The sequence below is a fragment of the Lycium ferocissimum genome, chromosome 3 (assembly GCF_029784015.1).
Source record: "Lycium ferocissimum isolate CSIRO_LF1 chromosome 3, AGI_CSIRO_Lferr_CH_V1, whole genome shotgun sequence".
Classification (NCBI taxonomy): Eukaryota; Viridiplantae; Streptophyta; class Magnoliopsida; order Solanales; family Solanaceae; genus Lycium; species Lycium ferocissimum.
The window spans coordinates 11,489,941-11,512,382 of NC_081344.1; the positions used below are offsets into that span (position 1 = coordinate 11,489,941).

The following is a 22,442-nucleotide window of genomic DNA, read 5'->3' on the forward strand; positions in this document are numbered from 1 at the left end:
GTTTCTATATCCGATTAATACTCCCTGCTTCTTCACTCTCTATTCCTATGCCAATCTCCATGCTACAATAATTTCATTTATCCTTCCAAATCATAAAAAAAAAAAAAGCAAATTATCTTTTCATCCTTTCTTTATTATCCATTAATTTTGACTGTAAAGCTAGGGTTTTGAATTAGGTTTAATTTGAAGAGCATCGAACAATGCATTCGGTGCCTTGTGTGTTTGATCTCTTAACTCCACCATCTTTCTATGGTTTATTAGTGTTTTTCCATCGTCATAAACACATGGCGAAATTTGATTGGCCTAATTCTCTTAGTTAACGTTTACTTTTAATTAATCCATTTTGGTTTTAAGGGACTAATCAATTCTGCTATTTTGCGGTTTCATTCCCTAATATTTTTGTGTCCAAATCTGTTGGTATAGATCGTGATCTTTGTGTGTTACTTGGAGGATCTGACAAGGTTCATTTCAATCGATTAACTTAGAGGTAAAATAATCTGAAATATGTTTTGTTTGATTTGTTTTTAACAATTAATTAATAAATCATGAATATTGGCTATAATTGTTTAGAATAATCTTTTATTCACTTCAATATTGTTATGATGGTGGTGGTTGTTAGAGCTGGATCCAGGATTTGAAGTTAGGAAAATTACAGGCGAATACCATTCGATCATCTAGTTTATAAAATATGTGCACACTGTATAAGTAGTGTATAGTTTATACATACCTACACATAGAATACTTTTTGTGATGACAGGGGAACCCGTAGCTGCTGCCTTTTGGGTGCGCACAGGGTAAACCCCCCCACCCCGCTCCTGTGCAATAGCCCGCAAACCACACAGAAGAGGTAACTCGCACGGGGCTTACACACAGAGGAGATAACTCGCACTAGGAACGCCCCATGCGATGAGCTTGACCCAGAAGGCAAATCCCCTGTTGTTGTAGGCAGGGGGTTTTGAACCTTAGACCTGCATTATGGAAGCCCATGCTCAACCAGTTGACCCACCCTTGCGGGTATACCTGCACATATAATATACATACCTATACACTACCTAAATAGCCGAAGTGTATAGGTAGTGTATACTTCGGCCATGTTTGGTAAACTAGATGGCCGAACGGTATATTTATTGAAGTTTTCCAATGTATATGGTTTCCCATAACGATCTCAAGTTAATATACAATAATAACTGGTTCACAGTGAAGTATCTATAGATATTTAGCTAATTTCTTATTATATATACGGGGAACGTGCATGATATGTGATAAATCCGCCACTGTTGGTGTTTGGGTTTATGCCCTTTTTGCCTGTGTGTCTATAATTTGTTTTAATCATTGTGGGTACAATGTTGGATTTTAATGCATCTGAAGGGCATGTAAGATCCTTATCTTATTTGATTGAATATAGTCCGGTTTGGGTTGAAGCATCTACTGCATTTGATTGTCTTGATATGTTTCAACTTATGCAATATGGCTGGAATATTAAAGGTTTCAAAGGTTAATCGATTAGATTGGAAAGAAAATCATAGCTTGTTGCTAATGCAGTTGCTTTAGCTGTATTCCTACAAATCAACGTTCTTGATTCAGGAATATGCATTCAATGCTGAGATTACGCGTTGAATTTCTGGTAGTTGATCCATAATAGAAAAAAGTGTTTGTGATTGCTCATTGCTCCAGTAAAGCTTTACGCTCTAATGCAGACATTCACAACTCTAGGTGTCGTCGCGCCTAAGTTATCATTATTTTTCCACCGTCTGATGGCAGAATCACTAAGTTATAAAGTTGAACATTTGTTTAGTCAGTTTTCATTGTTATGAATTTCTGAATAATGTGCTTGAATTTTCTTTGCACACTTTGGCAGGTCTGTGCTGCTCTCTTTGTAATTGATGGACGATTGTCCTGCTAGCCACAAGTCTGTGTCTGAAAATGTTGGCGCCCTTTGCCAGTCATCAAAGGAGACGCCTGATTGTGCTTTTGGAAATACAGGTGGTCTCTCTATAAATGATTTTGGCCACCATATCCCTAATCATCTAAATAATCAGGATGCTGAAGACTCAAACGATAAGTGCAATGCTGAGACAGTGAAGGAAGATGTAAGTAAAGATTCCAATGGAAGTGACCCTGGTAATGTTGCTTCTGTAAAATGCTTGATCAAATGTGCAACATTTCCATGCTCTGGTATGAGCGTGCCCACTGCAGAATCTCCTGATGACGCGACTGCTGAAGTAATGACACGTGGTGCTGATGCTAAATCTCCTGATTTGCCTTACTCACGTTCCATATCCCTGCCAGTGAGTTTACTGTCTCAATAATATTCTTCAGCAAGTTCCTTTTCCTTGGTGTATTGACATTATGATAGAGGATTTCTTGACCTTGTTGTCTATTTGTTATCCCTGAAAATATATAGTCATATTCTTACATTATCTTGCTTTTATTAAGATAATCAACAGCTGTCTGTTTATGTTACTTATAAATAAAGTGGGAATACTCTGACCTTGAGTTAGTGGTAATCTTGGGTACTACTTGTGAAGTGTTAATGGTGAGTAGGGGTGGCAAATGGGCGGGTCGCGTATGGGCTGGTCGAAAATGGATAAAATATCCGACCTGCCCCTATTTGATGCGGATAAAAAATGAGTTACCCAACGATAATATATCCATTGCTTCTTAAATTAGATATGAGCTTCTTTTCTCCAATCTGCCTTATTCTCTTTCGTGTCTTCTTTTTTTTCCCTTTCTTTTCTTCCGATCAATCATGGTTCTTAGCTATAGTTTCTATTTGATTTTAGGTACTTTTCGTTGAGATTCTCGATGGGGAATAATTGTTTTCAGTACCTATGTAAAAGCCTGTTTTCAAATAAATCAAAATCTCATATATTAGTACTTCTTTTAACAGATTTGACTAGGAAATAAATTATTCAAAATATAAAAAATGCAGCACACTAAGTCTTAGTTTTATCAATCAAGAAAAAGGAAAACATTGGTGTAAGAGAAATAAGTACTCCGAATTACAAGCATTTCGTCTTCTTCTTTTTCTCTTTTTAATAAGTGTACTTTTTAGGGGTTCCTACTCCCTTGCATACTCTAACGGGAGTGCAGTTGGTATACTCATGGGTTATCCATATTCTATGATGGATAATATGGGTGGTTGATCCATGTTTGATCCACTTTTGAAATGATCAGATATCCAACCCATTTAAGTTGGGTTAGGCGGATAACTGCAAATTTTAACCATTTTGCCACCCCTATTCTCAAGCATTTCACCCTTTTCAGGCATCCTCATGCAAGTTATTCTTATTCCTTTTCGGAATACAAGTCTATTTTGGTGCCCAGCTATAACACATTCATTCATGTCACAAATCCAACTTATATGGATTTTATCATTATCATCAGATGGTTCATACCATGAAGACACATATTCATGAACAACCATGTCTTTGCAAAAGGTTATGCTTCGACAAACACTTTTTTCTCATGAAAAGTCGCAAACTTTCCCGTGACATTCCTTCATGGAAGAAGATAAAATTTCAGGTGGCACATTTTCACGAAGGAACAAAACCTTTCTAAACAAGACACATGACCAACAATCAAATTAGTAATTTCATCAACTAGTCATCACCGAAACCGAACAAGTTATGAATTCGCGGACTACCATATCAATATCCACCATTCTGCGGCTAAAAAATACAAAATTTTAGTAAGTTGTATATTATATCTTCTAGTTCTTCAAGATAATATCAAACACGAAGTCTAATACTAGTAATGGCTTAAGTCCTAAGCCAAACATACCCCCACATTTTTGGATACTGGTTTCGACTTTCGAGTGCATTTTCTATAACTCATGCTGAGCTGACTTAACTCCACTAGATTCTATTGATATTTTTGCTAGTGGAGTTAATTCTGATAAATGCTTACAATGTTTTAAAAATTGATGTTATACCATTGATGCATTTTCTCCACTATGTGTAAACACATTGTTTTGATCAATGTTTTGTGCAATTATTGTATATTGATTTGCCTAGAAACCAATTTAGAATTTTTTTAATGTGTGACAATCCAATTTAGAATTATTTTTTTAATGTGTGTCGAGTGACAGGTTGGTGAGTATCAGACAGTTAAAAAAAAATAAAAAAATAAACAGGATATAGTTTTTAATATACTTGAAAGCGGCTTAAAATTTCTACTGAATATGGCCTTTGCAAAATTGGAAAAAATAAAAATGTGTTTCTATGAAGCACTGCAACAACTATAATCATAAACATGTCATCATTTAATATTCAATAAATATTTGTATTTTATTAAAATTAACCATTAAATGGAATGCTTTTTAACGCATATTTAAATATTTTCGAAATTGATATTTCAGAATTCTTAGCCACTATATTTAAATAAAATTTTACATGTTGTTTTATCTAAAATGCTTGCTTGTTTCATTTTTTTAATTTTGTACATTCATAATTATTTTTACAAAGATTGTATTATTATTTTTTACTTTCTTGATCACTGAAATTAGTAAGCAATCACATTGTTATTACTCTATGACCAGCTTTTATGGATATTACTTAATTTTTCAACTAAATTCTCCTAATAACCAAAGTTTGACTCGAACAAAATTGGTCAGCATAAAATAGTTGCCATAAACTTCATATATTTCAAGAGATAATATCTAACTTGGTATCTAGTCCGCGCTCATTTAATTTCATACCAAAATTGCTAATGGTGACAATTAAGAATCCCCTAATTCAAACTATTTAAAAATTTACCGAATCTAAATTTTACCCTACAAATAGGAGCCAATCCTAGGCAAAGAAACACACAACAACAACAAAACCATTTGATCCCCATACCCAGTCATACACATTTCTCCTCCTTTTCCTCCTCTTTAGCCATGACTAGAAAGAAAGTGAAGCTTGCTTTGATTGAAAGTATCACTGAGAGGAAAGCCTCATACAAGAAAAGACAGAAAGGGTTCTTGAAAAAGGCTCAAGAAATTAGCACCCTTTGTGATGTTGATGTTGCTATCGTCATCTATAGTGCTTACCACAATGAACCTGTGGTGTTTCCAAATCATGGTGTTGCTATCGATACCTTTACAAAGCTTAGGCAACTGTCGGAGTTGGAACAATTAGAAAACATGGCATCACTAGAAGAGTTCACGAAGCAAAGGATTAAGAAATTGGAAGCACAATTGCTGAAGGTAAGGAAGGGGAATAGGGTGAAGGAGTTCACAAACAAGATGCATGAAATGTTGAATGGAAAAGATATTCCCAGTGGCATGCATCCTAACGATCTCAACGATCTGAGTTACGTGATCAACCAAAACCTAAAACAGGTACATGAAGCGATAAAAGCAAAGGCTGGTGGAGAGGGTTCCACATCAAATGCCCCTCAACCCATTGCTGGACCGATGGTTCCTGATGGGACCAGCTCTGAGGAGCCAACAACTCCTCTATTGGCCCTTCCAGAGGCTCCAATACCGGTGGTTCCTCCGAAGGCTCCATCGGTGGTTCCTGGTGGAACCAACTACGAGGGTCCAAGTGCTCCGATGTTGCCTCCTGCTGTGGCTCCGCTATCCGTGGCCCCATCCATGGTTCCTCCAGTGGCATCCGTTCCCACTCAAGTGCCCCAATCAATGTTTCAACCGTTGGCTCCTTCTCATGTGGTTCCTCTTGTGGGCCCTTTGAGGCTTCCTCCTCCCCCTTCTCTTTCATTTCCTTCAGAAATGTTTCCTCCAATGGTTCCACAATTTTGTCCAATACCTCAACAAATGGCTCTTAGAAAGGCTCCTAGAATGGCTCTTTCAATTGCCTCTCCAATGGTTCCACCAACAATGGCTTCTCCAATGTCTTCACCAATGATGGCTCCTCCAATGTTTACTCCGGTGACACCACCAATGGGCCCTTCATATAATATCCCCCAAATGGGTGCATCAATGACAGTGAATAACTACCAAAACCATACCTATGGCTTTTCACAGAGTCCTGGATTTACTGAGATGCTGAACTGGGATGATGATGTTGTAATGGCTTTATTTGATGATCCATCTTTCAACAACATTGATGTACAAGATCCAAACCACAATAACAATTTCTAAGGACAAATGTCTCTCTTTTAGTACTGCTTTATATGTTCATGTTGTCTCATGGACTGTCCATCTCTTTTACTGTTTGCATGTCTAAGTTGTGTCATAGGACTCTCCAGATCTCTTTCCCTTTGTCCTCATTTGAAGTGTCCGTCTGTCATATGTTGTTTCAATTTTTTCCCTTAAAGTATGTCGGTTTCATTCACTTAATAAATCAATGATCAATCGTTGTTTTGTGTTTACTGGATACTCTAATATTTTTTTCCGCCTTTATTACTGTTGTTGTTAGTGCTGTTTCCAAAACGATCTCTTTGCTTCAAAAAGTAATTAGTATATATATCGGTTGAATTTTTAGTTACGAACTTTCTACTGTAGTCTAATAATAATGCATCGATCAAAAATTGATAATGGATTAAAACAATAAAGAAGATTCTCTCCCGGCTTCATTTATATAAGAAATGCAAGTGTTCTTTTTTTAAGTTAATTCTGATCTAGAATTGGTTCTGCACTCCAAAGATCTAAATTGTATCCACATGTTTATGTCTTACTTCCATTTTTCTCCCCTTTTTTTTCTTCCTTTCGCGAAGTCGATAAATTCGTTCCACGTACGAGGTCTGCTGGAAGAAATCAATGTATCCTTTGCATTAGAAATGGGCTTTTCCTGTTTACTTAGCATCTGAAAGGCACAAATATTCTGAAAAAGATACCAAAAAAAGGGGTGAGGGGAAGATGATAATATATTAGTAAGTGAAATTTGAACCATGACAATTAATAATAGTGCAAATTTCGTGAAAATTAAACATAAATATATAGATATTCTAAGACTACCCAGGCATGTCGGCCAAGGCTATAAAGTCGTTGAATACATCAATATAGCGTGTGTGCGGCCCAGAACATCTAAAGGCATCACAGACATGTTATTGCCTCAAACTTCCGCACCACAAAAAAGGGGTTAGCGGAAGATGATAATATATTAGTAAGTGAAATTTGAACCATGACAATTAATAATAGTGCAAATTTCGTGAAAAAGGCCACGGTCCTCTATATGTACCTTATTATAACTTTGAATAGAGGAAGTAGTTCAACGTAACTCTTTTACAATTTGAATAGAAAAAAGTGACCATGAAAAGATCTCTTGTAATTTAGTTTTAGATATCTACGTGTAAAAATAATGGTCTTTTGAAAGGTTGGACATAAAACTTTTAAAAATGTAATGGCCAACCTAATCAAATGACTCTTCTCTCCAAGTTCTTATACTCTCTACTCTGCCATGATGTAGTCATGGACATCGAAAACCAAGAACTTTTGGTTCTCATTCATTCTGCTACTAGATTTTATATATATATATATATATATATATATATATATACACATACTAAGATGTACTATTAATACCCCAAAGTAGATCTAATCCGAAAAAAGTGATGCTTTTAAAGTTATGATTATGATAAACTAAAGAAAATAAAATGCATGTTCATTTCACTTGCTGTGGATTTATTGATCTATTTCCATCAAATATAACATTTAATTAATTTCAGTGAGGCTTGATCTCTACCAAAATATTGCTAGGGTTTCAAGGATGGTCATATTTTTCGGAGTTATTCTCTCTGATTTGAGGATTATTCTCTCTGATTTGAGGACTATGAAGTACGGTCCGCTCTTGTAGTGCTAGAGGAATTAAACAATTAGAGATTAGAGTAAGGGAGGTCCAAAAGGAAATCTAATGATGCCTTAATTAAAAGGGAGTTCCAAAAGGAAATTTGATGACGCCTTAATTAATCACAATTAACAGTTTGTCATATTTAATAATGCAATGTAGATCTCATGAATTATCAAAGAGTTTTAGAAGCACTATGACCAGATTAAAATTGAAACTTAGATCGGCCTTTACTGGTCATTCATGTAACTTCGATTGTCCTTTTGGGACATCCGATAAACATTGAAACGATAGAGAAGATCAACATGGCTCCTGCAAAAGGTTGACACGTAAATTGTCCTTGTGGTCACAACTCTTTAACAAGACATATATTTCTCAAGAAGGTGGCAAACGGGCTGGTTGGGTAGGATATGAGCGGGTCGAAAATGGGTTATGTAAAAACAGAAAAAAATATCCGACCCGCCCATATTTGATACCTAAGTTGCCCGGGCTCTTCATTTTTTGCTTGTGAACCCGTGTCAACACGACACAGGTGCGGGATTCGGTCAATCCACGTCGGATAGTTTGAACAGAGTCCATGGACAAATTTGGGGGAAAATTGAGATTTTTATTTCTCAAAATAAACGATAGAACAGGTTTAAGACATGGGAAATGCCATACCTTCAATCCTTTTTAGCTTTTCCTCTTGGTCAATATTTGCTATTTATAAAAGTTTTTCTTCATAGAAAAGAGAGATAATTTAATTACTTGCGTGTTGATTTTTTGACAATTAATTTATGTTTTTAACGCTCAACTTGGAGAATGAAAGATTGAATTTTACAACATACATGTAAGTTTTCCACAGTATCTCTCAAGATTTAGAATATCTTTATAGCTCTATTTTTATAATTTTGAATTTTTTTAGCCTAATCCCAGCACCCGTATCCATATCTGGATCCGCATCCGTGTCGGATACCCGCACCCGACTCCGAGTAACTTAATCTGATACGGACTCCGAGTAACCTAATCTGATACGGATAGAAAAAATGAGTTAACCAACGGATAAATGGATATTCATATTATCCATTGCTTCTTAAATAAGATGTGAGCTTTTCTTCAATCTGCCTTCTTCTCTTTCTTGTCTTCTTTTTTTCCTTTCATTTCTTCTGATCAATTATGGCTCTTAACTTTTGTTTCTATTTAATTTTAGCTACTTTTCGTTGAGATTCTCCACGGGGAATAATTGTTTCCAGTACCTATGAAAAGACATGTTTTCAAATAAATCAGGAAAAAAAAAAAACACATTGGTCTAAAAGAAATAAGGACTCTGAAATTACAAACATTTCTTCTTTTTCTCTTTTTAACAAGTGTACTTTTTAGGGGTTCCTACTCCCTTACATACTTTAACGGGAGTGCAGTTGGTGGATACCCATGAGTTATCCATATTCTATGATGGATATTATGGGTTGATCCATGTTTGACCCACTCTTGAAATGATCGGAATCCAACCCATTTATAATGGTTGGGTTGGGCGGATATTTGTAAATTTTAACCATTTTGCCACCCCTGATGGTGAGGTATGCGAGTCTTAAAAAAGAAAGTGTTAATAGTAAGGTATGATTTATCATAAACAAAAAGGTTAATGGTAAGGTTTGTTTTGTGTTTGTCTCAATGATATATATTATATATGAATACTGTATATAATGATTGTGTCAGCTCACTCCGTCCTTCTGTTATACCCTTATATTTATTCCTTCTTTTGATATGATCCGACCACTTTTCCTTGGTATCTTGCTTTTGGTTTTTAGCTGTTCTCCTTAGGGTTATTATCGATGGAATCCCACAAGCCATCATTTCTTGGCTTTCTTGGACTAAGTTTTTGGATCGAGTTGCTTGTAATGTAACCATTAATTGCTTTTGGTTTTTAGTTGCTCTCTTATATACTCTAACCTTGAGTTAGTGGTCATCATGAATACTACTTGTGGGAAGTGTTAATGGTTTGCATACCATGTTTCAGTTTCTTCTGAGGTATGTGTTGGTTATGGGTCAATTCAGTGTGGGGTTGGTTTCGCTATCCATTTTCATGATATTATATAAAAATAAAAATAAAAAGCATATCGGTAAAAGGAATAGATTTACCTTACTAAAAATCGGATAGGACATACAAACATCATATCGGTAAAAGGAATAGGATTTACCTTCTAAAAATCGGATAGGACATACAAACATTCATTCATACCCATATATTTGTTTCTTTTCTGGTTATACTCTGACCACCTTTCCCTGGTATGCTGCTTCTGGTCTTTGCGTTCTTCTTAAGGTTATCAGCAATCTGACTCCCACAAGCCATTATTTCTTGTCTTTCTTGGATTTAGTTTAAATTATAAGCAATGTGACTAATTGTATCACACAGTGAAGTTACAGTATAGTTGAAACAGCACTGGAGCATAGAACTGCTGTTTCAGATACAGATAGTGACTCTATGGCGATTGTTTCATGATTGAGCAATCAAGTAACTGCAGATGTTAACAGTCCTATTTTTTCCTCTTTCCTTTTCTGTGTTTTATTCTTCACAGACTCCTTTGAAGCTTGTATCTGCCATAAAAGGGGGCCGTGAGAAACAAGGCAGTCTACCGAGGAAGCTGACTGTAACATGGGCTCCGGATGTGTATGACCCTATTCCAACATCAGTGTCACATGTGCCAAACATGGGACAAAGCCATAAGAGTGGCAAGAAGAAGAATGGGAAGAATAAGCAGAAAAACAATGGCAAATCCTCACGAGGAACCAAGGGTAGAGACAAGAAACAAGCTCGGAAACATGGAGGGAGTTCTCAGAGAAGTTACCATCCTCTCGATGATAGCAACATGACAGCTTCGTCGAGTGAGGTACAATCTAGCATTGTGGATTTTGATATTGGCAGCCCAGATCCATTTTGTGGGAGCAGTTTTCTTAAGAAATCTATCACAAAACTGCACTTCCCGGTTGCAGAGGCCAGCTGAGCTCCGTTATTAATCTTAGTTGACTCTCTTGATTATGTCACTGAGTTTTGTAAATAAATAAGTGTTAGGGCTTTGTTGAGCAGTGTAAGTTGTGAAAACAGAGTCGTAGTTAGTTGTAGCATGTTCATGCTAAACTTTTCAACCTATGTCATGGTGGTTGAGTCTTTAGTTTCTACTATGCTGTATTTCATGTTGTTTTTTTCGTTTAACCATAATTTCATGTTAGCTCGAACAAGTTAAAATTAGGACTCTTAGTTTCATTGTAAACAAAAATCATCTTTAAGTCGCATTCTGAGTATTTTGATTGCAGAAATTCAGTCTCGGCTCCTAGTGTCATTTGTAGTGATTTCTTTTCTGTTTCTCGGGATTTGTGGTATGGTGAGTTTGAGAAAAGTATTTCAAATTTTGAAAATTTTTGGTACTCTTATTTGCAGCAGTCTTGTTGTAATGGTGTTTCCTTTCTCGTTAGCAGAAGTAATGAGACATATTGCCGCTACTATCTAATATTTGGATCTGGTTATTTCTTTCGTTTTCCCCTCATTCATGGGCTTGGAACTAAGTTCTACTGATAACCATTATAAGTGAATCGATAAACTAGCTAACTTGTTACACATGGAAAGGTTTAACAAAAATTTAAGAGACATATCAGTCATTACAAAGTTGAGAACCGAGAAGAGAGCGAAAACCTAAATTTTTAGGTACATTTAAAACATAAGTAGCTAGCTTAGATAAACATGCACAGAGAGTATAAATTGGGAACAGAGCCAAAGAAGCTTAACCCTCCTAACTTCTACAACAGTTTCACAAGATATGGTTTTAAACTGTAATAATAACATGCAGGATTTCCAAGGACTGTGTTCTATTTATCAATATTTTGAGATGCATTGACTAGATCATTGCTGAAATCCCAAAGATTCCGAGCTAAAACTTCGTCTTGTGCTAGCTTGCTTGGCTTGTACTCGTTGCAATCAACGAAGTACCTTCCAGTCACTCCCTTCAAACTTGGATGGAGAGCGACGTAGCAAGTTGTAGCTGCCCCCTGGAAAATAATTCAGTTTTGAAATTGGTAAGTATTTTTCAGCTTTCAAATGCTATGAGAAACTGTATATGTTGTTCGGACTCTTCAAAAATACTGTCAAGTGTATGTCAGATCCTCCAAAATCTATGCATTTATGGAGGATCCGACACGGATGAGGCAACATTTTTGGAGAGAACACGGATGAGGCAACATTTTTGGAGAGACCGAGCAATATAGTTGTTACCTGGGGGACATTCTTCCAAAGGAAACAAGTGAAAACCCTTAAGATTCCTACGAATTAGAAGAAAAACATTCCAATTAAAGCTCAGTAATTCCTCGAGCTAATTCTTTTGCGCGAGGGTTATATATACGTACTCATCAGAAAGGCTGAATGTCTCATGAGATTTGTCATTATCAAACCAGGATGAACTGAATTGACAGTAATATTTGCTCCCTCTTCCTGCATTTCAGGACAGAATTGCATTTCTAATACCCTTCGAGTAAAAAAATTTTAAAATGTCATTCTTTAATTTGTCTCAAATGGAGATAATGAAATAGACAACAACGCATTAGCTTAATATTCATCCAGGGGACAGCTAGTACTAATATGCTTCAAACTTAGCCAATTACCTGCAATCGGCGGGATAGCTCATTGGCATGTAATAAGTTGGCTAACTTGGATTGTCCATATGCCACTTTGTCTTGATAACTGATCAGTACAACGAGTAGTCACAAGCTAGAAATGGATTCCACTATGTACCATTGCTATACAACTTTTGTGAAGGTTACCTCTTTTTCTCATTGATATTGTTGAATTGTATTCCTTGAGGAGGGCAAATTAGGTGAGCTACTGATGACAAGTTCACAATCCTACCCTCGATACCAGTAGCTCTTGCTGTTTCCTTCATTTTGTCTAGAAGAAGTTTAGTCAAGTAGAAATGACCTGAAAATTCGCCCCCAAAAAAGAATCAAATCAGAGTCACATCCATGAGAAAAATGATCTCTCCAAAATCTTGATATGGAGTTACGCGTTATACCAAGATGATTAGTAGCAAATTGCATCTCTATTCCATCCTTAGAAAGCTGAAATGGACAGAACATGATACCTGCATTGTTTCTGTTTTCGCAAAGTAGGTTCAAAGAAAAACATGGTAACACATGACTCCTCATATAACTCAAGTATTAGTACAAGCAAAAAACTGAATATTCTAGTAAATCAATTATTAGACCCCTTTTACAACTAAACAACTAATTATTCTAGAAAAATGGTAGCAGTAACAGATGCAATGTCCAACCATATATGACTGGATCAAAGTGAGGGAAAAGAAAGAGCCTTACATTAAGATGTTGAGAGGAAGGTTAAGTGCTAGGAAGTTATCTGCAAATGCCTTGACCGATTTCAACGAGCTGAGGTCGAGTTTCTGAATATCAACACGAGCATCTCTGTTTTCGCTCAAAATGCGCTGTTTTGCTTCATTTGCAGCCTCCAAGTTTCTTGCTGCAATAATGACTTGAGCTCTCCTCAGAGCTAAAACTCTTGCTGTCTCAAATCCAATGCCGCTTGCACCTCCTGTTATAGAGATTAGTATTAGAAAATGAACACAAATCACGTCAAACTTACCAAAAGCACCACACTCCGCATATGTAACCACATGCCCGTAACAGAAGTGACTGGCGTATTGTATGTGTCAATTGCCATTTAGCTAATAAGTGGTCTCTAAGGGCGTAAAAGCACCACATCTATAACCACGTGCCTGTAACAAGATGTGACCGGGCATATTGTACGTGCCAATTGTCATTTAGCTAATAAGTCCGTCTCTAAGGATTTAAATTTGGATGTATCTCTTCATAGGGGTGTATGCTGACAGAGGCGGATGTCATGCATATCTTGCCGCTAGTGGCATTGCCAAAATTTCAAGGGGTTCAACATCTACTACTATATATACATAAAAAATAATATTAACCTTGTATATATAGGGTCGTTTTTTGCCGAAGGAGGTTCGGGTCTGCCCCTGCTTGCCGCCACCCGCGCCCCTGGCTCACCCCCCAACCCCCGCACTCCTCAGTGCCCTACCCAGGCCATATCCCCTTCCAACTATACCCACCTTACCTCCAGCCCTATAATATTTTCCTAAATTATACAAAAGTACCCTTGGGACAATATTTTTTAATTTTACAAAACATAAAAAAAGGAAAAAATCATTCATACCAAACATACACTTAGTTGAAAGTTTAGAAAAAGAGTATTTGAAAGTTTGACTTTTTCTTGTTTTCCTCTTGCCTATACAGTTATGTGTCCTAATCTGCGGTGATAGTCATAGACTGATAGTCCTAAAGGTGATGGGGAAAAAAAGATGGTCCTAATTCCTTAAAGATTACTCTTAGCGATTTTCACAGAACAAACCAAAGACCTTCCCCTATTCTTATTATCTCTTCCACAAAAAAGATTAGTTAAAGAAACGCAAATGTGCTTGTAATTATCTGTGTAAAAATCTAAGCCCATGCATGGCACATCAGAGATATCAGCTCGTAAGCAAATAAGCAATGGCGAAAAGGGAATTTCGCTAAAGGTGTTCAAACCTGTTTAACATATATATACAAAAAGTAATTTTTGCCTGATATATAATCTTTTTTTTTGTATATACATAGTATAGTTTTCCGACCAAAAGTGTTCAACTGACCATCCTTCGGTTTACTGCTCTTAAGGTGTCAATTAATTAAAGATGCAAAAAAGAAATAGTGAAACCTGTAACAATAACAGTGAGAGCGCTAGCATCAATTCCCTGAGTAACTTCCTCAGCAGTGGAAGCTGATCCAAATCCACTTGGTCCTCTTCTACCTGTTATCAACCTCAACATCTTGTTATTATTATTTTAAGAAGAAGAAAAAGTTGTTGTGAGTTTCTGTTTTTCTCTAAAAGAGAGAGAGAAATAAATTCTATGTACTTGTGATGCATGTGAACTGATCAGCAGAACCTATATAAAGAGATATATGTTAGAAAAGAAAAGAATTAAAGAGTACAAAAATGGGAAAGTAAGATTTGGAGAGATTGTTGGTAGTTATTTAGTTAGAGAAAAAGACATAGAGGCATTCAATGTTCCACTCGGTCACTGGCTGTAATTAGTTTCACCAACTTTTCAACTGTATTTCCATATTTAGGTTGATCCAAGAAAAAGAATATGCACGAAAAAGAAAATGTAAGAATTACTACAATTCTATCTTTCACTATCAATTATTTCATTCATTCCAATTTATGTGTCACCGTTCGACTTGACACAAATTTTAAGGAAAAAATTAGACTTTTGAAATTTATGGTCTAAAACAAATCTTAAATATTTGTGTGGCTATAAATTATTTCATTAAGGGTAAAAGGGGAACTTTAAAATTAAGTTGTTTCTAATTATAGAAAGGTGAACGGGGCAGATTAAAAAGGAAAGATGGTCACATAAATTGGGACCGAGGGAGTGTATGTAATTAGTGGTGGAATCAGAATTTTTACTAAATAGATTCAAAATATTAAAAAAAAAAAAAATACACGAAAAAAATAAAATTCAACATCTACTATATATGTAAAAGATGATATCTGTAATATTGAAAATAAAGTATGTTACATGCTACTACAAGTAGATGTGATCAGATTGTATACATTTCTCTTTACACCATTATTAAGTATTTTAAACTCGAAAGTAGAACTCTACCCGACCAATATTTTATAAAAGTAAATGTCCTATGTACAAACATTTAAGTTTAAAACAGAATGTCTGCGTAGGACCTTCTCATCCTTTATGAAAAGCGTAAGAAATTTAAGTTAATGCATCATTATTTAAGCTGCTTTTAGAGCTTTTACAACTAATAAAGGGTGGACTTTATCAACAAACTAAAACAATATTATATGTATCTACTGTCTTTTATTGGTTCATTTATTAATTAAACACACATCCGTTACAATTTCTCCTTATCATCTAGATAATTCTTAATTTAATTTTGGTATTGGCTTCACACTAGGTTTACTATAAAAATCCATTATATATAATAAAATCTGGTGGGGCTACTAAACCACAATACTTTTGTTAGCTCTTTTTTTTTTTTTTTTTTTTTTTAATATACTCTGAAGTCATAATTGGACTAATAAATACTTTGGTGCTGGATATCATTCGTAGCCAGCCTCTATCTTTTGTAAAATTGCAACAGTGGTTGGATATGAAAAGTAGGACGGGCTAGCACAGTTGTTGAAGTCATAATGCACACACAAAAAGTTTAATGAAGTGTACATTAGTAATAAAATTTTACACTATCAGATTGTTTTTATTAATTATAGTTAGTACTAACTTAGTTTGTTTTTTTAAGATTATAAACTTTATATTTCAGGAAGACTTACATGTAGATAACTTATGAGTAATCTCAGTGTAAAAAGAATTTACTTCGAAAATATATATAACATAAACTCAAGAAGAAGAAAAAAAAAAACTTTACGTACCATCATCTAGCTTCCTAGTTCCAACGGATAACAAAGCACCAAAAAATTAATTTAGCCATATAAATTACACCCCAAAAATGTACCTTTTCCTCTGCTTCAACTTACAACCTACAACTTTCTTTAAGCTTTTGTTCCTTATATTTTCGTTGTTGGACTCTGCTATTTAATCTTTTTATTGTAATACTTATTGAACTCTTTTTTATTGATAATTTGAGAAATAGTAAAGAAGAAATACCTGTAATCATCATGGGGTCTTATCACCCACCAAATCGATTAGGGAGTATATGTCCTACCATAATATCGTATAAATAGGTAAAATATTGCTAGCAAATTAGAGTAACCAAATTATAAACTAGTTATTAAGATTTATTGTGCTAGTATACTTGCATTGGGTGTGCTATTTGACAGGAGTGAAGGTTTATTTGGCAATTTGAATGCTAGAATAGAGATCAGTACGAGATTTTGAGAACCTCTAACGTTAAAGAAGTCCTAATTTATTTTTACTATTAAAAAGATTTTGAGCATTTGAATGAAGCATATGAGTTTTGCTGGCCATAGAATATTTTTATGTGATTGACACATAAGTCTGTTTGGAAAGCCATATGGTAATTGGAATTGGTGTAATTACTAGGGTAGGAATTACACATCCTAGTAATTATACAGTCTAGTAATTATGATGACTTGTTTATTTGTCAATGTAATTGCAAGCATAATGTTTGGTTACAGATGTGTAATTACACAGTTAGAGTAGTTTAAAAATAAAAATTAATACTTGACAAGTATGTGTCATTATAAATGATATATTAAATTATGTATTTAAGATATACATATTGTTTCTTGAAAATACTAGTTTAGTGAAGCCCGTGCTGAGCCCGGGCTCAAGATCAAGATACTAATGCACTTCATAATGTTTTAATTAAAAAAAAAAAGTGTATATTTCTTAGGCACAACTCTTTTAAAATGATCACTTCTTAATCATGTATTATTCATTAGTTAAATTTTTAGATCATATAATTAGATAATTTACTAAAAGAATTGTTATAAGAAAGCAAGTTTGCTTGGGATAAATAGGTATCAAAGAGATAGAGATAACTTGATGTTTAGTAACATAATTTAAAGTATGCAGAATGATTTCAAATTGACTATAGTCATAAATTGAAAAGGACATTTTTATATTTTATGAATTTGTGAGCATATAATTTCTAGTTAGAGGTGGGAATAGCATGTTTTGCTATCCATTGATTAACTACTCATAATTTCATGTGACGATGGTTTATGCTAAAACAAATATGGTGATTAAAGTCTAGGTTTAGATTAAATTCAAAATAAATTGAATTCTTTGAAACAATATTAACTCATTGATGTTTTATTCTTAAAGGAAAACTTCCTTACTCAACCAATTAAGGTTTACATGATTTCTGACAAATTAAATTGTTTGCAAGAAAAGAAAGATGCGATTATCAATATTTAATAATTATGGGATTGAGGAGTAGATCACTCGGTAAGCATCTTTTATCTTTTCTATCCCACTTAATTAAGCAAATCGAATAAAATTTAAAGGTTCTTTTTCTTTATTTTCCAAGATTTTAATATATTAATTGTTAAAAAGTTTTAAAATTTATTTTCTATTGTTTAGTTGTGTTAAATCATTAAACTTAACTTTATATTTTCAGAATAACCTTTTTTGACTAATAATAAGATCAAGAGAAATTTAATGGTAATTTAAGAATTACTAAAGAAAATTTGATCGATAGAGTACTCTTCCGGTACTAAATGAGTTCTTCAAAGTTATTATCATCACCATTTTAGATTATCTTTGTGCATAGTTATTTTTATTAGATGACATCATCACTCTTAACAAATTTTTTAGCATTTTTAAAGGGCTCAAAATTGATTATATTGACCAAATTGATTGTGTCAACCTAAGTAAAAATGAAATAAAGTAGAGGCAAAAATAAGACATAGAAAAAAGATATGCTATCAAAAAGGGTTTCAAAGTATCTTGATATATTGGAATATACTTTGATACATGAAGTAATAAATAGCAACTCTAAGGACAATTTGAAAGAGCAAACCAATTTGGTTGAACCAACTAAATAGTTACAATGTAACTAAGTACTACAAAACTCATTACATTGCCCCTTATATATAGTAGTAATATTAATTAATAATCACATATTTGTAAATAATATTTGAAAAATAATAGCATATATTTTTCAAATTAGTAAGTTATAATTTAATAGTTATAAAGATTAAATGCACACATTTTGTAAGAACATCATGAGCAGAATGTTCGACAAAAAGTTAATATTTATACATATAATGTCATTGTCACTCCCCGAACTATGGCCTGGGCATAATACGGCACTCGGTGCCTGACTGCATGTGAGCGAACGAACCACATGGCTTGTTGAATCAACATGGGGCATGAACTGAATGCGGAATATAACTTTAAAACATGGATAGTCTGAATAACATGAGTAATCATAATACTAATGAACTGTTTAAACATGATGCGAAAATAATCTGAAAATATAATAAATACTAAGCCAATATTGGCTATACGACTCTGAACATCTGACATGACATAATTGACTAGTCTATGAAACTTCTGACATGAGTCTGATTGCTAAAATATTCACCGGGACAAGGCCCCCGGTATACCTTAACTACAAAACTAACATGAAATATAAGTACTTACTAAACTCTGAATGAGATGGGCTCGCAAAAAGCGTACGAACGGTGTCTAACGGCTGATCCGTCGTCCTGTAAATCTGCATCGTGAAATGCGGACCCCCGAGTAAATAAAAGGGGACGTTAGTACATTCGAATTGTACCGGTATGTAAAGCAACTGAATGAAATAAGCATGACACATGGAAATAATAGAGCGGCGAAACGATGTACGTAAGGAACATGAACATGAGTATCATCTGACATGAGAGTGTGTGTGTGTGTGTGTGTGTGTGTGTGTGTATAACATGAGTAAAAGCATTTTTAGTTGGGAGAGCATTAGTATAACCGAAAACATGAATCACCAAGTGGGTACGTGGAGTCTGGTACTTGGCTCGATCAGCAGAGCAATCTCATTCCTTACCAGGGGTGTGAGACATGACATGAGAGGATCCAATCAATAAAACATGAAGGAATTGTCCTAACTTGGCAGAGTGATCTTTATCCTACGATGGCAAGCATAGTTTCAGGCTAACTGAGTCTTCTCGGTAATCTGTGCAACTCCCAAAAATATGAACATGAAAATAGGTGGCATCTGAGCCCATTGTTTTCTTAGACATGATTTGTAGACATGAATTATAAGTATAATATAACATGAATATATAATTACATAATAATCTTGTATGAAAACATGGAGACATGTAGGATTTTCATGAAACTAAGCATAATAGCTCATCTCTTGCATTTAAGAACCCATGGAATGTAAAGTTTAGGTTCTCATGGATTATGGAATATCAAGAACAAAATAACAAATTGTTAATACAAATGACGAATTGTTAATACAAATATGGTATATCATGGTACAAGTACTTAGGGTTTTCATGAACATGTCTAGAACCCCAGTTTTTGATGAGCTTTCGTATAATCATGGAAGAACATGGCGTGGGGAAGAACAATTATGTTCCCATATGTAGATAGAAACCCTACATACCTGTAATCGCTCCAATCCAACAAACTAAACTCCTTCTTTGACGAAGAACACCAAAAATCTAGCTTTGAATTGCTTGAGAAGGATTTACCTTGAAAATCCCATGTTTTGGTTGAAGAATCATGTTACTAATCATTAATTAAAGTTAGAATTATATAGGAATTGTTAGAGCGATCTTCCTTGACGTGGGAGGATGAGGAGAGGAGGAAAACAGCTGCTTAGGGCTTTAGAACGAAGTTAGAGTGTCTCATAAACGAAATTTCGAGTTAAGTGTTGAATTTATAGCATAGGGCATTCTGGACCCCAAGGCTTGCCGAGCACGGTCTAAGGTGAGCCCTTGCCTCCTATCCATTGTACACTTAGACAATTTTTCTCAATTTTTTTCACTTTTGGACTCCTACCTAGCTGAGCACGGTCTATGGCTTGCCCCTACTTTGCTTTGGGGCGAGCTCCCTCGTCCATTTTACACTTAGTCAAAATTTCACGTTTTTCTGCTCGTCGACAACGTTCAGTAAAATGGGCATAACTCCTAACACAGAACTCCGTTCAGGTTTCACAATATATCGTTGGAAACCTATTTCAAAGGGCTACAACTTTCACGTTTTAAGTTTTCTCAAATTATCAATGCATTTTCACGAAATTGAGCTGGAAGGCAGACGTATCGAAAACTTAGCTGATTCTATCGAATCTTAAGCGCCTTATTATTAGCCATCTTGTGACGATCATATCTCCCTGTTCCGATCTTTGATACTCCTGGTCCTTGTATGGTTGGAAAGATATTTCTACGTACTACAACTTTCATAAAGGGTAATTTTTCAAATTCCAACTAATCAAGGGATTGCGGGTGCACAGTAGGCCTATATATCAACCATTTTCGCAATACGTACAAACTTTCAAATTTTCTGTTAAAACTCTAATGTTATGGTTATAACCTTAGTTCTAAGATACGGGTGTAACAGTCATAACCATAATTTAAATGTTTGACAAAAAATAAATTATCAATTGTAAGTAGAAAATGAACAACATACAATGTAAAACAACAAGTGAGTAGTACTAAAGCAAATAAACTGAAATCGAAAATATAAAGCAAATAAACTGAAATCGAAAATACAACCTAAATTTAAAATTCAGAAAAAAGGTTTAACGTGATACTTTTATGTCAAATTCCAACATAATATAAAATAAGTTCCAATATAACTTAAGTAAATATAATTCAAAATAAAGTAAAAACATATTTAAGTCTATAACCTCTTTCAACAACAGAATTCTATTTTAATAACATCACTCGTTATATGTCAAGTTCGTTAATGACTCATTCTTTCTAGTATTAGGAAGTGTAGTTTCAAAAACTAGAATAATAACGTAGTTACGCTAGATAAAGAAAATAAGAAAAAATTATACGAATAATTACATGGAATCACAAGAAGTAAAGGTTGAGAAATAAGAAGAAGAAAATAAAAGATAAATAATATAAAAATATATTTTAGAAAATTAAAAAGTAACTTGCATTACACCCAATTCTCAACCCCCGCACTTGCCTCCCCGAGAATTGGAGAGTGTAATTATCCCTCCTAATTACATGATGACCATGTAATTATTTGGCACTAACAAAACATGTCAAAGCAATTTAATTACGCTCAATTCCAATTACATGGATAGCTTTCCAAACAAACATATATTAAAAATTCAGATGATAAAATAATTCTTGATAAGTTTAAAAGCAAACCTATCAAGTGGGCAGGGGTAGTGCATGTCGGGTCGGTGCCCTTATGGGGTCGGGTTGAGGGTAAGAAAGGGGCATTTGTCCCAGCTCTCATAACCGGTTATAGGGTTATTCGAGCTAAGCGGGCTGGGTTTTCTATGGGGAAATAACTCATATATATATGGCTCACACATACTAAGCTTTGCAAATGATGAAGCCCACTGTATCATTGGTGTTCAGATAATGTATTTGTTTAGTATAGCTATATATAGATATTACATATACTTTGTATATATAATGTATATGCTTTGTATAATCATGTATAAACACACGAAATCAACTCAAATTACGGTGTATAAATAATGCATATACACATGCATAACACACACTTAGTATATATAATGTATATATAATGTATATGCTTTGTATAATCATGTATAAACACACGAAATCAACTCAAATTGCGGTGTATAAATAATGCATATACATATGCATATATGTATAATGTATTTGCTTTGTATAACTATGAATGAACAATGTATTTGCTTTATATAATTATATATAAACAACGTATATATATTGTGTAACCATGTATAATAGGTCGTTATAAAAGAAAGCATCATTAACAGATCAACTAGTGTTTTCCATAGGGCAATTTGCAGGATTGCCCTTCGCTGGGGATGGTCTTTAATTTTTACCTTCTGCCTTTGCAAATTCTGCCTTACATGGACATATTTGCAAAATGCATAAGGTAGAATTTGCAAAGGCGAGTAGGCCAAAAATTAAGGCCACCAATTTGAAGGGCAAAAAAATTAAAGACCACCCCAAATGAGAGGCCAATCCAGCAAAAAAAAAAAAGAAAAAAAAAGAGT

General features: G+C 34.5%; 3 protein-coding genes and 1 non-coding gene across 4 annotated transcripts; 3 read left to right on the forward strand and 1 right to left on the reverse strand.

Moving 5' to 3' along the window:
- On the forward strand, positions 1-11,027 carry LOC132049716 (uncharacterized). The gene is made up of 3 exons (XM_059440627.1): positions 1-487; positions 1,859-2,288; positions 10,289-11,027. Exons 2-3 carry the CDS (start codon positions 1,884-1,886, stop codon positions 10,712-10,714), a joined length of 831 nt encoding a protein of 276 aa, XP_059296610.1. The 5' UTR covers positions 1-487; positions 1,859-1,883; the 3' UTR covers positions 10,715-11,027.
- Positions 2,295-6,316, forward strand: LOC132049714 (agamous-like MADS-box protein AGL92). The gene has a single exon (XM_059440624.1). It carries the CDS (start codon positions 4,883-4,885, stop codon positions 6,086-6,088), a length of 1,206 nt encoding a protein of 401 aa, XP_059296607.1. The 5' UTR covers positions 2,295-4,882; the 3' UTR covers positions 6,089-6,316.
- Positions 7,990-8,091, forward strand: LOC132051287 (U6 spliceosomal RNA). The gene has a single exon (XR_009413664.1). It is a non-coding gene; the product is annotated as a U6 spliceosomal RNA (small nuclear RNA).
- Positions 11,028-11,331: 304 nt separating the features above from the next.
- On the reverse strand, positions 11,332-14,813 carry LOC132049715 (short-chain dehydrogenase TIC 32 B, chloroplastic-like). Its single transcript, XM_059440626.1, has 8 exons — positions 14,479-14,813; positions 13,071-13,302; positions 12,770-12,849; positions 12,522-12,675; positions 12,363-12,441; positions 12,108-12,192; positions 11,977-12,023; positions 11,332-11,753 (listed from the first exon to the last, which is right to left on the reverse strand). Exons 1-8 carry the CDS (start codon positions 14,588-14,590, stop codon positions 11,574-11,576), a joined length of 969 nt encoding a protein of 322 aa, XP_059296609.1. The 5' UTR covers positions 14,591-14,813; the 3' UTR covers positions 11,332-11,573.
- Positions 14,814-22,442: the final 7,629 nt, after the last annotated feature.